General features: G+C 37.5%; 1 protein-coding gene across 1 annotated transcript in view; it reads left to right on the plus strand.

The window, feature by feature from the left end:
* LOC136042082 (sodium-dependent serotonin transporter-like) overlaps positions 1 to 14,810 on the plus strand; it is a 79,948-nt gene that overhangs the window by 17,736 nt on the left and 47,402 nt on the right. Inside the window, exon 5 of the mRNA XM_065726976.1 lies at positions 5,898 to 6,108. Coding sequence (XP_065583048.1) covers positions 5,898 to 6,108 — 211 coding nt within the window. The remainder of the gene's footprint in view (positions 1 to 5,897; positions 6,109 to 14,810) is intronic.

Here is a 14,810-nt window from a genome sequence, read left to right on the forward strand (position 1 = left end):
TAAGAGCTCTGAGACACGAGGTCCTTCTAAATTTCAAAATTAATTAAGATCCGATCATCCACTCGTAAGTTAAAAATTCCTCATTTTTTCCTTTTTCCTCTCCCTCCATCCCCCCCAGATGGTCGAATCGGGGAAACGACTTTATCAAGTCAGTTTGTGCAGGTCCCTGACATGTCTACCAATTTTTGTCGTCCCAGCACGTCCAGAAGCACCAAACTCGCCAAAGCACTGGACCCCCCTAACTCCTCCAGAGAGAGTGGATCCAGTCCGGTTACTTCAATGACGTATCTAAGACATTTGCTTATTCTTCCTACCAAGCTTCATCCCAATCTCTCCACTCTAAGTGTATTTCAAGATTTCTGGTCTCCCCCTCCGACTCCCCCTAATGTCATCAGATCTAGTCGGGATTTGAAATGAGAGCTCTGAGACATAAGTTCCTTCTAAATATCAAATTTAAAAATGCCTCAAGAACGGTCACCCGTTCCTAAGTTAAAAATACCTCAATTTTACTAATTTTTCCGAATTAACATTCCCTCCAACTCCCCCAAAGAGAGCGGATCCAGTCCGGTTATGTAAATCACGTATCAAGGACTTGTGCGTATTCTTCCCACCAAGTTTCATCCTGATCTCTCCACTCTAAGCTTTATCCAAGATTTCCGGCCCCCCCAAATCCCCCAAATGACACTGGATCCGGTCGGTATTTCAAATGACAGATCTGAGTTACGAGGTCCTTCTAAATATGAAATTTAATTAAGATCTAATCACTCCGTCGTAAATTAAAAATACCTCATTTTTTCTAAGTTTTCAGAATTAACCCTCCCCCAAACTCCCCAGAAGAGAGCGAATCCGTTTCAAGTATGTCAATCACGTATCTAGGAATTGTGATTATTGTTCCCACCAAGTTTCATCCTGATCCCTCCACTCTAAGTGCTTTCCACGATTTTAGGCTCCTCCCTCCAACTCCCCTCCAATGTCATCGGATCCGGTCGGGATTTAAAACAAGAGCTCTGAGACACGATGTCCTTCTAAATATCAAATTTCATTAAGATCCGATCACCCATTCGTAAGTTAAAAATACCTCAATTTTTCTAATTTTTCCTAATTAACACCCCCTCCAACTCCCCCAAAGAGGGTGGAATCAGTCTGGTTATGTCAATCACGTATCTAGAACTTCTGCTTATCCTTCCAACCAAGTTTCATCCTGATCCCCGCTTTAAGCGTTTTCCAAGATTTCCGGCCCTCTCCCACTCCCGCAATGACACTGGGTCCGGTCGGGAATTGAAATAAGAGATCTGAGCTAGAAGGTCCTTCTAAATATGACATTTCGTTAAGATCCGATCACTCCTTCGTAAGTTAAAATATCTCATTTTTTCTAATTTGTCAGAATTACCCCCCCCCCCCAACTCCTCCAAAGAGAGCGATTCCGTTCGGGTTATGTCATTCACGTATCTAGGACTTGTGTTTATTTTTCCCACCAAGTTTCTTCCCGATCCCTCCACTCTAAGCATTTTCCAAGATTTTAAGTTCCCCCCTCCAACTCCCCCCAATGTTTCCCAATTCTTCCTGCCAAGTTTCATCCTAATCTCTCCACTCTAAGCGTTTTCCCAGATTTACAGTTCCTCCAACTCCCCCCAATGACACTGGACCCGGTCATGATTTAAAATAAGAGATCTGAGTTACGAGGTCCTTTTAAATATAAAATTTCAGTAAGATGGGATCACTCCTTCGTAAATTAAAAAAATACCTGATTTTTGTAATTTTTCAGAAGTAACCCTCCCCCCAACTCCTCCAAAGAGAGCGAATCCGTTCCGGTTATGTCAATTACGTATCTAGGACTTGTGTTAATTTTTCCCACCAAGTTTCATCTCGATCCTTCCACTCTAGGCGTTTTCCAGGATTTCCGGTTTCCCCCTTCCAACTCCCCCAAACGTCACCGGATCTGGTCGGAATTTAAAATAAGAGCTCTGAGACACGATATCCTTCTTAATATCAAATTTCATTAGGATCTGATTACCCGTTCGTAAGTTAAAAGTACCTCACTTTTTCTAATTTTCCCTAATTAACCGTCCCCCCACTCCCCCCCAGATGGTCGAATCGGGAAATGACTATTTCTACTTTAATCTGGTCTGGTCCTTGATACGCCTGCCAAATTTCATCGTCCTAGCTTATCTGGAAGTGCCTAAACTAGCAAAACCGGGACCGACCTACCAACAGAATTTGCGATCGCTATACGGCACTTGGTATTTACCAAGTGCCATAAAAACCAAAACAAAAGCCAAAATGAGATTAAGGTAATGAGTTTCGTGATACCAATGTTAATACTTTTTAAAGAAGCAAAATAGATATACACACAGAATTATTGCAACAAATAAAGATCACATATGTGTAAATACTTTAACTTTATCAATAGAATATGACAGAATATCAACGGTTTCAATTTGTTTGCCTTTTCATTTTTATTATTAATGTTCTTTCGGAACACCCGTAGTATGGAAACAGGCAGTACCCTTAGACGATCATGTGTATAGTACCGAATTCTGGGACTGTAACAATGGGAGACCCAGGATTTTTATTCGGAGGGTTTTTTCGAGAAGGAGGGGGGGGTAAAAAAACCTTAGGAAACACATAAAAAAATTACATGCATTTTTTACGGCTTTACGTCTCGGACAAAAAATTTTGAGGAGGGTCCAACCCCGTAACCTCCCCCCTGGATACAGCCTTGGCTGCAAACCATCCAAAAGCTGAACGACATTATTTTGTAAAACATGCACAGGAAGAAAAAGGAAAAATTCATTCAAGTAACTAGCGACGAAGACTACACTGTCTTTCCATCATAAACAAAAGGTAGAACAACAAGGAGTTTTTTTTATATATATGACAGTGGAATGCAACTTTAAATGAATATTTTGACCCTATATCCAAGGGCCGTCCTCAGCAAAAAAAAATGAAGAAGAAAAGAATATAAAAGAATTCACATTAAAATGCAATCTTTAACACAAAAATATTTTCAAAACAGCCTTTACTTCAAAGAAGTTCAACCAAGGCTCCTGGAAGTCCTGGTTTAACTTCCTTGAAGTAATGATGATAGAACTGTTTTGAAAAAAAGTAAGTTCTTTTATATTTGTTTTTTCTTCATTGGTTTTGCTGAGGACGGCCCTTGGATATAGGGTCGAAACATTCATTTAAAGTTGTTTTCCACTGTCATATATAAAAAATTTCCCTATTGCTCTACTTGTTGTTTACATTCAAGTAATATATTCTTTTCCAAACATGGCTATCAGAATTGCTGTATCAGAACTTACAACCGGATTCCCGATTCACATCGGAATTCAACCTAATAGAACACTATCAGTTGTCTGAAGTATTAAATGCTCATAAAAACGGGTAAAGTCTGTACTTTTGGTTTGGAACCTTCGTCCTTGCGGCTTATGTGCTTTACTAAATGTTTATAGGCCTATACGAAATAATTCTTTTATCAATTTACCTCTCTTTAATAACAGTCCTTTTAGGCCATATCAAATATCATTCCCGTCACTTAAACTATAGGTAATATAGTATGGCTCATCAAATTTGCCTTAGAAGAAAGCCTAAGCAACACCAATTAACCTTGAAGCACGAATCCATCTAGAAACTGATTAACTTATTTTGAGGCCAGAAGATTACCTTGTCAGTTTGTTATAAAAGCATGATGATGACTCATGGTAGCACCAAAAATTTAAATTTGAAGTCATGTTAACATCACGACATCCAAAAGTAAGTTCACTGCCATATAAATAGCGAAAAACGGCCCAAAGTAGCCAATATTTTGCAAAAGAAGTTTATAAAGAAAGTGTTTGGTAATAGAAGCTTGTTTCGAAAAGAGTAATTTCCTAGTGAACATAAGTTTGTAAATATGGCTTAGTATTTTTTAGGTCTGCATAAGAGCCCGAAACCCCTCAGAAATGACTTCCAGAGAATTACACCATTGTCAAAAACACAGAATTTGAGACACAAAGATCTCTAGAACAACAAATAAAATCCTATTTTTGCCTTTTTGGCACTGATGTCTCCTTTTTTCCATTTTTACCCTCAGAGATGTTTGCATCGAATCAACGGTCTTTAAATTTCGGGAGGGGTTTGTTTAGATGGAAATGAAAATGTATGGATACCTTATCAAGTAACAAAATAGATCGCCAACCATTTGTTAAATGATTAATTAAAAAAAAAGTTTTTCTGATGGAAGTAAAGAACGAAGATGAAACATAAAGCGAACAAAAATTGTTACTTTTCAGTTTTAAGGCAACAATCTGCTGCAAACTTAGTTTAAATAAACTGACTCACTCCCCAACTTTGCGCAGTTATAAAAAAACTAGTGCTTTACTGAAAACACAAAACAGATGCAACAGAACACGACTAGGAGCAGAAAATTCCTAAAGTAACCTGCAGAGAACAAAAGACTAATTTACTGGACTCTCAATGGTCTTTCAGTGGCCATAAAATAAGTGAATTTCATCCAAATTCCAAAAATTCAGGGAAATTTACGAATTAGTTTATTTGAACCAAAATCGCAGGTATATGTTATATTGAAAATACGAAGCATTAATTTTGTTCGTTTCTGCTTATTAGTTTTCGACCATGTAGATTTCTATGGCATCCTTTTCATGCTCCCCAGCATTTCTACTCCAGATATTCCAGCAAAAAATGAAATTTTAGGTGGCACATGGCACTTTATGTGGATTTGTCGTGATGAATGTACAAAGAGCGCGTAGAGATTATCAAAAGCTTTAAATGAGCCATTAAAAACCTCGCTACGATGTTGCAGTAGACAGCTACTTCCGATAGTCAGCCCACGATTTATGAGGCTTTCTTGGGAGTGGGAGGGAGATTATACAAGAGTAAGGATTTTAGAGGTCAGATTTAGGATTTTAGACAATGGTGATGAGAAGGTATCCTTTTCATGCTTTCTAGCCTTTCTACTGTAGATAAGACACCAAAAAGCGCCATTTCTTGTGACTTAAAGCACTTTCTGACGTTGTTATCAAGATGAACTTGTAAAAAGCACTTGAGAGATACTTAAGCCCCCTAGTAGCTATGATTCTGTACCACTATGATGTTGCAGTAGCCCGGTAGTTCTATTAGTCAGCAGATGATTTATAAGAAGTATTACGTGGGATGGGGGAGAATATACAAGAGGGGGTGCTATAAGCCTCAGGCATAGGGTTTTCATTCTTGGAGATTATGATGGCACCCTTTTCATTCTTCCCACCCTTTCCATTCCTGAAATGGCAACAAATTTGCCGTTTTTGGGTGCCATGCGACACTTTTTTGCAGCATTATCAAGTAAGATTTTAAAACTACGTAGACACAACAATAGCTTTCAAATCAGTCATCAAACAGCTCACTATGATGTTCTGGTGCCCCGTTAGTGATGACGGAAAAAAGAAACAAGAAACAAGAAAAAAGAAGACACATCAGTGCTACCCATGCAAAAAAAGGGATTTTCTTGCTGTTCAAGGTGGGAAGAGGGCACTATAGTTTACCTGTAATAGACCTACAATAATGAAAATTCAAATGATATAATTTCACTTCGATATGATGTCATTTTCGACGGTTTTCGAGCTCTTTTTCGAAATTCCCATAAATTTGTTTTCAAAATAACAATTCACTACTGCAATTAATCGAAATAATAGTTCTGATTCCTGAATCAAATAAAAATGGTAATTTCTCATCACATTTGGTTACCGTGGGGTGTGGTTCGCTCTTAACTATCGCTGCATCCATGATCAGCATTACCGCTGCTTATAAATTTCATGGTTCTAATTTGGCAAAAATAAAACAGCAAGAAAAACTTATAGTTTCTGTCCCATTATTCCTTTTCATTTTCATGTTACGAAGAAAACTACAGTTTCTTTTTACAGGCATTGGATACGCCATTTGTATAATCGACTTTTACATGGGAATGTATTATAACACAATAATTGGATGGGCAGTTTATTTCCTATTTGCTTCGTTTACAAACAATCTTCCTTGGACTTCGTGTAACAATTCTTGGAATACCGGCAATTGTTCTGCAATAGACGCTATGAATGGAAGTCTCAACCTGAACAGCCCAGCCAAAGAATATTATGAGTAAGTATCGATTTAAAGACAAAATATCAATCAATCGTCTATACCATATGCCAAGAACTCTATATTACTCAGTGTGAATATGAAATAAAATCCAGTTTTCTATGCATTCTTGAAATAAGTTCGAGTCAATGCCCTGAATTTGTCATTGTAGCAGTTTGCCTTGGAATAATAAAACTAAACGATCCCCCAGAGTCACTACCAGCGCATAGGGCGTCAAATCGACGTTTCAGTTGCTGGATCAGTTTTACAGGAACAAGTAGTGACCTTGTCGCCCGACTTTACTTCAGCAGGATGGATCCCTCGGCTTCGTATTGTCAAGTAGAGCTGCCACAAGGAGCCAATTCCCTGTGCTACCAAAAGGAACCTAGGTTTAAGAAAATGTTTAAATTCCCTTCTGAATAATTGTGAGTGAAATCCACTTCGACTTCATTTGGCTTAGACCTGTTTGCAATGGGATTTTACTAAAAGCCGGATTCATTTTGCACTAATTTGAACCAATCAGACGTTTCATAGGATTTTCTTATTGGCTGAAAAATTCTATGGAATATTTAGATTGGCTCAAAATAGCACTATCTATGTCTCGGTATTAGTAATATGACATTGTGAACGGGCCATTTGCTGGGCTTGTCATACTCATGTAAATCTTATCTTGTAATATTTTGCTCCTCATACAAAAAAGTGCGCGAAAGTTAGATACTTGAAGTTCAATACCTGGGATGTCAATTGTTAAGCTTTTAAAATCCTGGAGCTTCAATTCTGAAGTCCCAAGTGTGTCCCTAAATGCGCAATCCCTGGCGAATAATTGATAATAACAAAAGAAACAAGTGTCGAAAGCGAAAGCTATCTTTTTCATAGAATGCTCGCGGTAAATGATGCTAATCAGCAGTAAATAAAGAAGTCAGAGAGAGAGAGAGAGAAAAAAAAATAATAAGAATTTATGAACTTGCAGGTGAAGGATGACAGATTACAAAAGATTGTCCTTGTCGGCCAAACATCTAGGGCCAAATGAAAAGCATGCCATCCCCGAATGGGGTGGGAGGATGACGTAAGGAGAGATTTAAGGGGAATGGGAACTTCTTGGGAGGTGTAAAGAGGGAGACTTTGAATAGATTGAGACGGAGGAGTGAGCGGAGCTGCGTTGGTCTCAGGTGGCTTTGTGCTAAAATGAGTTAGTAGCAGTAGTCGTTTACCTAGTAGTAGTAGAATAGGTAAGTTTGCTTTAGGACCAAAACCTATTATTCAGGTATCTTGTGAAGTTTTTAGGCTAGATTTTTCATTCTATTAGAATCATGTAGGTTACTTCTTCTCAAAAAACCCATAACAGCTGTGTGTATCATTGTTTGTAAACGTCGGCCCCTTCCTCACTGAGAAAAAAAGGGGGAAGGAGCAAGGAGTTTGGATTCTATCCGGGGTGCCCTTGCTGAATTTCATAATATTCTTAATGTCACTACGAATTTATTTTAGCAAATGTTATGTCTCAGTCTAGTAGTAGTCACAACGCTCGAAATAAAAATTACTAGTCAGTCGTTTTCTGTATATTAATTCTTTTTTTTACATACTTCTACCAAAATACTTGTCAACCTTGCATGCGTAAAAACTATTATGAGTGAGGCTAGGAATTTGCCAATAGAAAAGTAGCAAAACAAGCGAATAAACATGGGGTTTCAGGAAAATATGATAAAAATCTTAAAAGCTATTTATTTTCGCGGTCGAGACCCCTGAAGTTCTTGTCGAGGACGAACAAGATACCATTGGCTAATTTTCCTCCTAATAACAAGAGCTAAGAGCTCATATGGCACTTGTGACGAGGCCGGAAGAGCCAAGAGCTCATATGGTATGAGCTCTAGAAAAATTCAAAGAATCAATAGATTGATTTAAAAGGAAAATCAGAGGCTTAATGCCGGTCAGAATTTAAAATAAGAGCTCTGAGTCACGATGTCCTTCTAAATATCAAAATTCATTAAGATCCGATCACCGACTCTTAAGTTCGGTTATATCAGTCACGTATCTTGGACTTGTTTTTATTCTTCGCACCCAGTTTCATCCTGATCTCTCCGCTTTAAGTATTTTCCAAGATTTCCGCCCCCCCCCCAACTGCCCCCTCCCCTCCCCCCCAATGACGCTGGATCTGGTCGGGATTTAAAATAGGAGATCTGAGTTACGAGGTCCTTCAAAATATGAAGTTTCATTAAGGTTCAATCACAAATTCGTAACTCAAAAATACGTTATTTTTTCTAATTTTCAGAATTAACCCCCCCCCCAACTCCCCCAAATAGAGTGGACTCGTTCCGATTATGTCAATCACGTATCTATGACTTTTTCTTATTTTTCCCACCAAGTTTCATCCCGATCCCTCCACTCGAAGCGTTTTCCAAGATTTAAGGTCCCCCAAACTCCCCCAAATGTCATCAGATCCGGTCGTGATTCAAAGCAAGACCTCGGAGACACGATATCCTTCTAAATATCAAATTTCATTGACATCCAATCACCCGTTCGTCAGTTGAAAATGTCTCATTTTTTCTAGTTTCTCAGGATTAAGCCTCCCCCCAAATATCCCAACGAGAGCTAATTCGTTCTGGTTATGTCAATCACGTATCTAGGACTTGTGCTTATTTTCCCCACCAAGTTTCATTCCGATCCCTCCGATCTAAGTTTTTTCCAAGATTTTAGGTTCCCCCAACTCCCCCAATGTCACCAGATCCGGTTGGGATTTAAAATAAGAGCTTTGAGACACGATATCCTTCCAAACTTCAAATTTCACTGAGATCCGATCACTCCTTCGTAAGTGAAAAATACCTCATTTTTTCTATTTTTCAGAATCAACGCCCCCCCCCCCAACTCCCCCAAACAGAGCAGATCCGTTCCGGTTATGTCCGTCACATGTCTAGGACTTCTACTTATTTTTCCCACCAAGTTTCATCCCGATCCCTCCACTCTAAGCGTTTTCCAAGATTTTGGGTTTCCCCCTCCAACTCCCCCCAATATCACTGGATCTGGTCGGGATTTAAAATGAAAGTTCTGAGACACGATATCCTTCAAAACATCAAATTTCATCACTCGTTCGTAAGTTAAAAATACTTCATTTTTCTATTTTTTCCAAATTAACCGCCCCCCCCCCAGATGGTCAAATCGGGAATATGACTATTTCTAATTTAATATGGTCCGTCTCTGATACGCCTGCCAAATTTCATCGTCCTAGCTTACCTGGAAGTGCCTAAAGTAGCAAAACCAGGACAGACCGACAGACGGACAGACCGACAGAATTTACGATCGCTATATGTCACTTGGTTAATACCAAGTGCCATAAAAAATTACAAATTGTGATTAACTCTGAAAATTAACTGACCATTTCAAGCGTCAGTAAAGCTTGTCTCTTTTAAACAGCTGTATGATGACATTAAAGAAGGAAAAGTGTTTGTCTTGTTTGAACTCCAGATGTTACTGACATCCCCTATTTTGTTTATGAATGAGATTTAAAAGCTATGAAAATACTGGTTTGAAGTAGGATAAACTGTCAATCAAGGTCAAAAGATTATTTTGTACGTTGATAAGGATAACAGTGGTGATAAGTTAAGATGCCAGGAACGCGAAGTGGGAGAGGGATATGGGTCATGTGTCCCTCTAGACTTTTTGCCCACTTTTTGGGGTATTTTCATTGAAAGATGTCTTTTTCCGGTGTTTTCATTGAGACATTGAAACATACAACAAATATGTCCCCCCTATATATTGAAAAACAAATTTTGCATTCCCCCTGCAAATTTTCATGAATCGATGCCACTGTAATATACTTGTCCCAGCAAGCACCAGCTACAAAGAACAGATACAAGGCACATTGAAGAGATCTTTTAATTTCTTGGAATTTAATCCCTCACATTGGGACAGCCAAAAACCATATTAAGTCAGATAAATGTTTATCCAGCCCGGGTGGCCACCCCTTATGATTTATCACTATTTCTGGTGATCTTTTAAGTTGTCAAGTGATTTTCTTCGAGCTAATGATTTATAGTGACTTTTGTTCTAAAACTAGTGATCTTTTCCTAAATCTAGTGATTTTTCACGATACAGCGCGTAGATTCATGATTCAATCGAATAAATCATACAAGAAGCTAATTAATAATAATAATAATAAATAGTGATTCAATACAGTTCCTAATATTTTACAGATTAGCATCTATGCAAATATAGTTTCGATTTCCTACCATGTGTCCTTATCAGATGTAGACCCCTAGAGCGTTATTAATTTAAAAAAAAAAGTTTTTTGAGGGAAGTAGAGAGCAAAGTTGAAACTTAAAAACGAACAAAAATTATTGCTTCACAGTCTATCTAACATATACGAATAAAGCTAGTACAAATAAACCAAACAATCATATTTCCCCATGTGTATAGGACTATAGAAAACTAGCGCTTTACTGGAAACACAGAAATCAGGCATAAAAAACAAGGATATTGATTTATTAGTTAAAAGTGAGTACCTAGCCAGACAACAACAAACTGATCTATAAATCTTTTCATAGTCTTACACCAGCTTTAATATAAGTAACTTCCAGTATACAATCAAAATTATCTTAAAAACATAAGCACAAAGATAAATGTTTTTTTTAATTACCGCAAAGTCGCCGAATAGCAGGAATATTCGAGGTTCTTTTAGTACTTTTAAAAAAGCATCTTATTGTTCTAATTAAACGGCCCTTGTATTTCAGGAGTCACTCTTAAAGGATTGTGACAAACTTTAGCGTAAAAAGCGAGGTGTTGAGGAGGACCCTACCTCCACGGAGAAACCCCCTCACCATGGATATGTCCTCTAGACAATTCAACCACGGTGAAAATTTACCCCAGACAATTACTCTTAACGATTCCACGCGTAAAATTGAGAGGGAAAAGAAAAAGCAAGACATAAAAAATAATTTTGGATAAGGATTCTGGCAAATTCCCGCAGTGGATAATTTCTCCTGGCAAGTTAACTACCTGGAAACTTCCGTCTCCGTGGAAAAACCCCCAGCATAAAATTTGTCCCCCCACCCAAAAATGTATGCATGCATCCCAATAACAAATACGATCGTAAACAATGGGCAAATATTATAACTTAAAGACCTTTCCCCTGGGGATGTAGGAGGGGTTGTCATGTTATATCCAAGGGCATAGTTATTGAGCCTTTCAACTATGTTGAACAAAATGGCTATCTCAAAATTTTGATCGGACGATTTTAGGAAAAGAATGGAGGGGGAGGGGGGCTAGTTGCCCTCCAATTTTTTAGTCACTTAAAAGGGGCGCTATAACTTTTAATTTCCGTTCTAATGAGCCCTCTTCTGACATTTTAGGACCTTTGGGTGGATACGATCACTCCTGGAAAAAAAAAACAAATAAACACGCATCAGTGATCTTTCTTCTGGCAAAAAAGATACAAAATTCCATTTTTTGTAGATAGGAGCCTGAAACTTACACAGTAGGATTCTCTGATACGCTGAATTTGATGGTGCGAGTAAGATCACTTGACTTTTAGAGAGTTTTTCCTCTTTTTTCGAAAATCTGGAAAATTTTCTCAGGCTCGTAACCTTTGATGATTAAGATTAAATTAAATTTATATATTTGAAATGAGCAAAAAAGCTGATTCTTTCAATATATCTATTGGTATCAAAATCTGTTTAAAAAAACTTTTTTAAGTTTCGGTTACTATTGAGCCGGGTTGCTCCTTACTTACAGTTCGTTACCATGAACTATTTGAACCACAATTTTCTCAGATTTTTCTTTTGGTTGTTATTACGTATATGAGGGTGTTGCCCCCTCCTCGATACCTCGCTCTTTACGCTAAAGTGTTTGTGAATTTGTAAAATGCTTATTATTCTAATTAAACGTAAAATTAATTAAAACGTGTAATTAAAAAAAATGTGTGCCAGGAGTCGTTCTTAAGTAATTGGAACAAGAAGTCAAACATTAGCGTAAAGAGTGGGATACTGAGATGGAGACAACCCGCTTTTAAGTGTAATAATTTCTGTTCGTTCTAATTTTTAATATTGTTTCTTACTTTCAGTTGGAAAAAACTTATTTTTTTAAATTTAATTACAACCACAAGCCGAAGACATACAATACCTTTTATTTGTTATCACATAAAAATCATAGTTAAGAAGCTGCTTCAGATAATGTTAAATGCTAAGAATGACCGAAAAATAACGCAACAAATTATTGTTTATATCCGCCATTATATAACAAAATTCCAACTTGAGTGAGGTACTGACGATGGGAAGAAACTCCCTCATATACGTAATATCAGGGGTTTGCTCCCTCGTCAATATCTCGCTTTTTACGCTAAAGTTCAGATTTTGTTCCAATTCTTTAAAAATGCCTCCTGAATCCCAAAAGACGTTTAATTAGAAGAAATAGCTCGTTTGAAACTACTAAAAATACTTTAGCGTAAAGGAGAGGTATTGAAGAGGGGTAGAACCCCCCTCATATACGTAATAATTTCTGCCCGTTTTATGTTTTAATGTTGCTCCTTAATTTCAATTGAACAAAACTTGTTTTTATTTATTCAATTTCTGAATGTTTTTTTAAATAATGCTAGGAAATGCTGCACCCCCTTCAAGAAAATTCTCTTCCCCAATGAAAAATTAAAGATCCTCCCACATAACCCACTCCTCCAGCCCCGAAGAAACTACCCCCCGGAAAATGTATGTACAAGTAAATGTAAATAACCAATATAACCCAATATAATATATAACCTAATATAACCAATATAACCTAATAGTAAATGTAGATAATGGGATACATCTGATGCGCTGAATCTGAAGGTGTGATTTTCGATAAGATTCTATGACTTTTGGGGGGTGTTTTCCCCTTTTTTCGAAAATAAGGCAAATTTTCTAAGGATCGTAACTTCTGATGGGTAGGACTAAACTTGATGAAACTTATCTATTTCAGCATAAAATCCAATTCTTTTGATATGTCTATTTGTATCATAATTTCGGCTCAATAGTAACCGAAACTCTAAGTTTCGGATGCTGTCGAGCCGTGTCGCTCCTTACTTACAGTTCGTTACCACGAACTGTATGATGATTTCTCTATATCCATTACAAATAGTTTTATTCTGTCTACTAAATACTAGAAAACGGAAATAATATCAATAGATAAATATAATAATAAGTAATCCTTTTTTGAAAATACAACCTTGAGTGGTTCCAGAACCATATGTCTACACTTCTTCAACCCCTAAGTGGCAAGCGGCTGAGATCCGGGGCGTAATTTGTTTCAAAAAATTTTGTATGGAAAATTTCACAATTCGCAAATAAATTATCAAAAATAGTGAATTAGCTAAAAATAATCATATATAATGCGGGAAACCATGATTGAAATAAAATGCCTGATTAAGGAACTGAACCCTTGCCACTCCGGTTCAAAGTCTAACGCGCTAATAACTGAACTACGGCAACTAATGATCGAATTCAATCTATTTATTCTTGTAGGACCAAATTGTGTAACTTACAGCCCTTTTCCCAAAGACTATGGAGAGCTATGTCAAAGCATAGTTATTGGACCTTATTCAGCAAATACATTTGTAATTGGCTATCATAAAACATTGAGTTAATAAAAGCTTCTATTATAAAGAGTGAAAGCATTAAGCTATATTTGGCGAAGCTCAACTTTTGCAATTGGAAGAGGGGAAGGGATACGTCAAGGAATAGTCATTTCTAAACGTCGGCTGACCGTGTCAATGAGTTCATAGTGAATTCTCCAAACAGACTAATGAGACTTACTAAGGGGGCTGGGAGGGGGAGTATACGGGAGGGGCTCTTGTAAATCTTCAATTAAGGGTTTTGGAACATAACTAATACAATGGTACTCTTTTATACTTGTAAGCATTTCGACTTAAGAAGTGGCACCAAAAGTGCCGTTACTAGTGCTATATGGCACTTACGGATGGAAGAACTGATAAAAATCACGTAGATATGAGCAATAGCTTTCAAATGAGCCATTAAATATCTCTCTAAGAACTTCTGGATGCCCACTAGTCCCAGCTTTTCCACCGAGTCATGGTACCAACAGTACCATTTGGCACTTGCAGATGGTGCATTATAGGGAAAACGTAGATATGAGCAATATCTTTTATATGAGCTATAAAAAATCTGTCTGCAATCTTTTGTTTGGCCGCTAGCCTCATCCCTTCAGTGACATTTTAGTGCCATATGGCAATTGCAGATAGCGGAAATTATAAAGAGCACGTAGATATAAGAAATAGCTCTTGAATGAGCCATTAAGCATCTCTCTATGATGTTCTGGTAGCCCGCTAGGCCTGCTGAAAAAAAAAGAAAGAAAACTGGAGACAGATCAATGCTACCGACGCAAAAAAGCGATTTTCCTTGTTGTTCAAGGAGGGGGACTGTAATTTCCCTATACAAGGGTTTCGACCATGCTGATTCAAATGGTACACTTTTCATTTTGGTCCAACGTCATTTTCGATGGGTTTCAGACTTTTTTCAAAATCACTATACATTTCTTATTGTAATAAACTTTTACTTTTAAGACGAACCGAAATAATAGTTACCATTCCTGATCAAACAAATCGTGGTAACGAACTGTAGTAAGGAGCGACCCGGCTCAATAGTAACTGAAACTCTAGAAATGGAATTTTGATACTATCAAAAGAATCAAATTTTAATGCTGGTTTTAAATATATGAGTTGCATCAAGATTAGTCTTGCCCATCAAAAG

This window comes from Artemia franciscana, unplaced genomic scaffold, assembly GCF_032884065.1.
Source record: "Artemia franciscana unplaced genomic scaffold, ASM3288406v1 PGA_scaffold_62, whole genome shotgun sequence".
NCBI lineage: Eukaryota > Metazoa > Arthropoda > Branchiopoda > Anostraca > Artemiidae > Artemia > Artemia franciscana.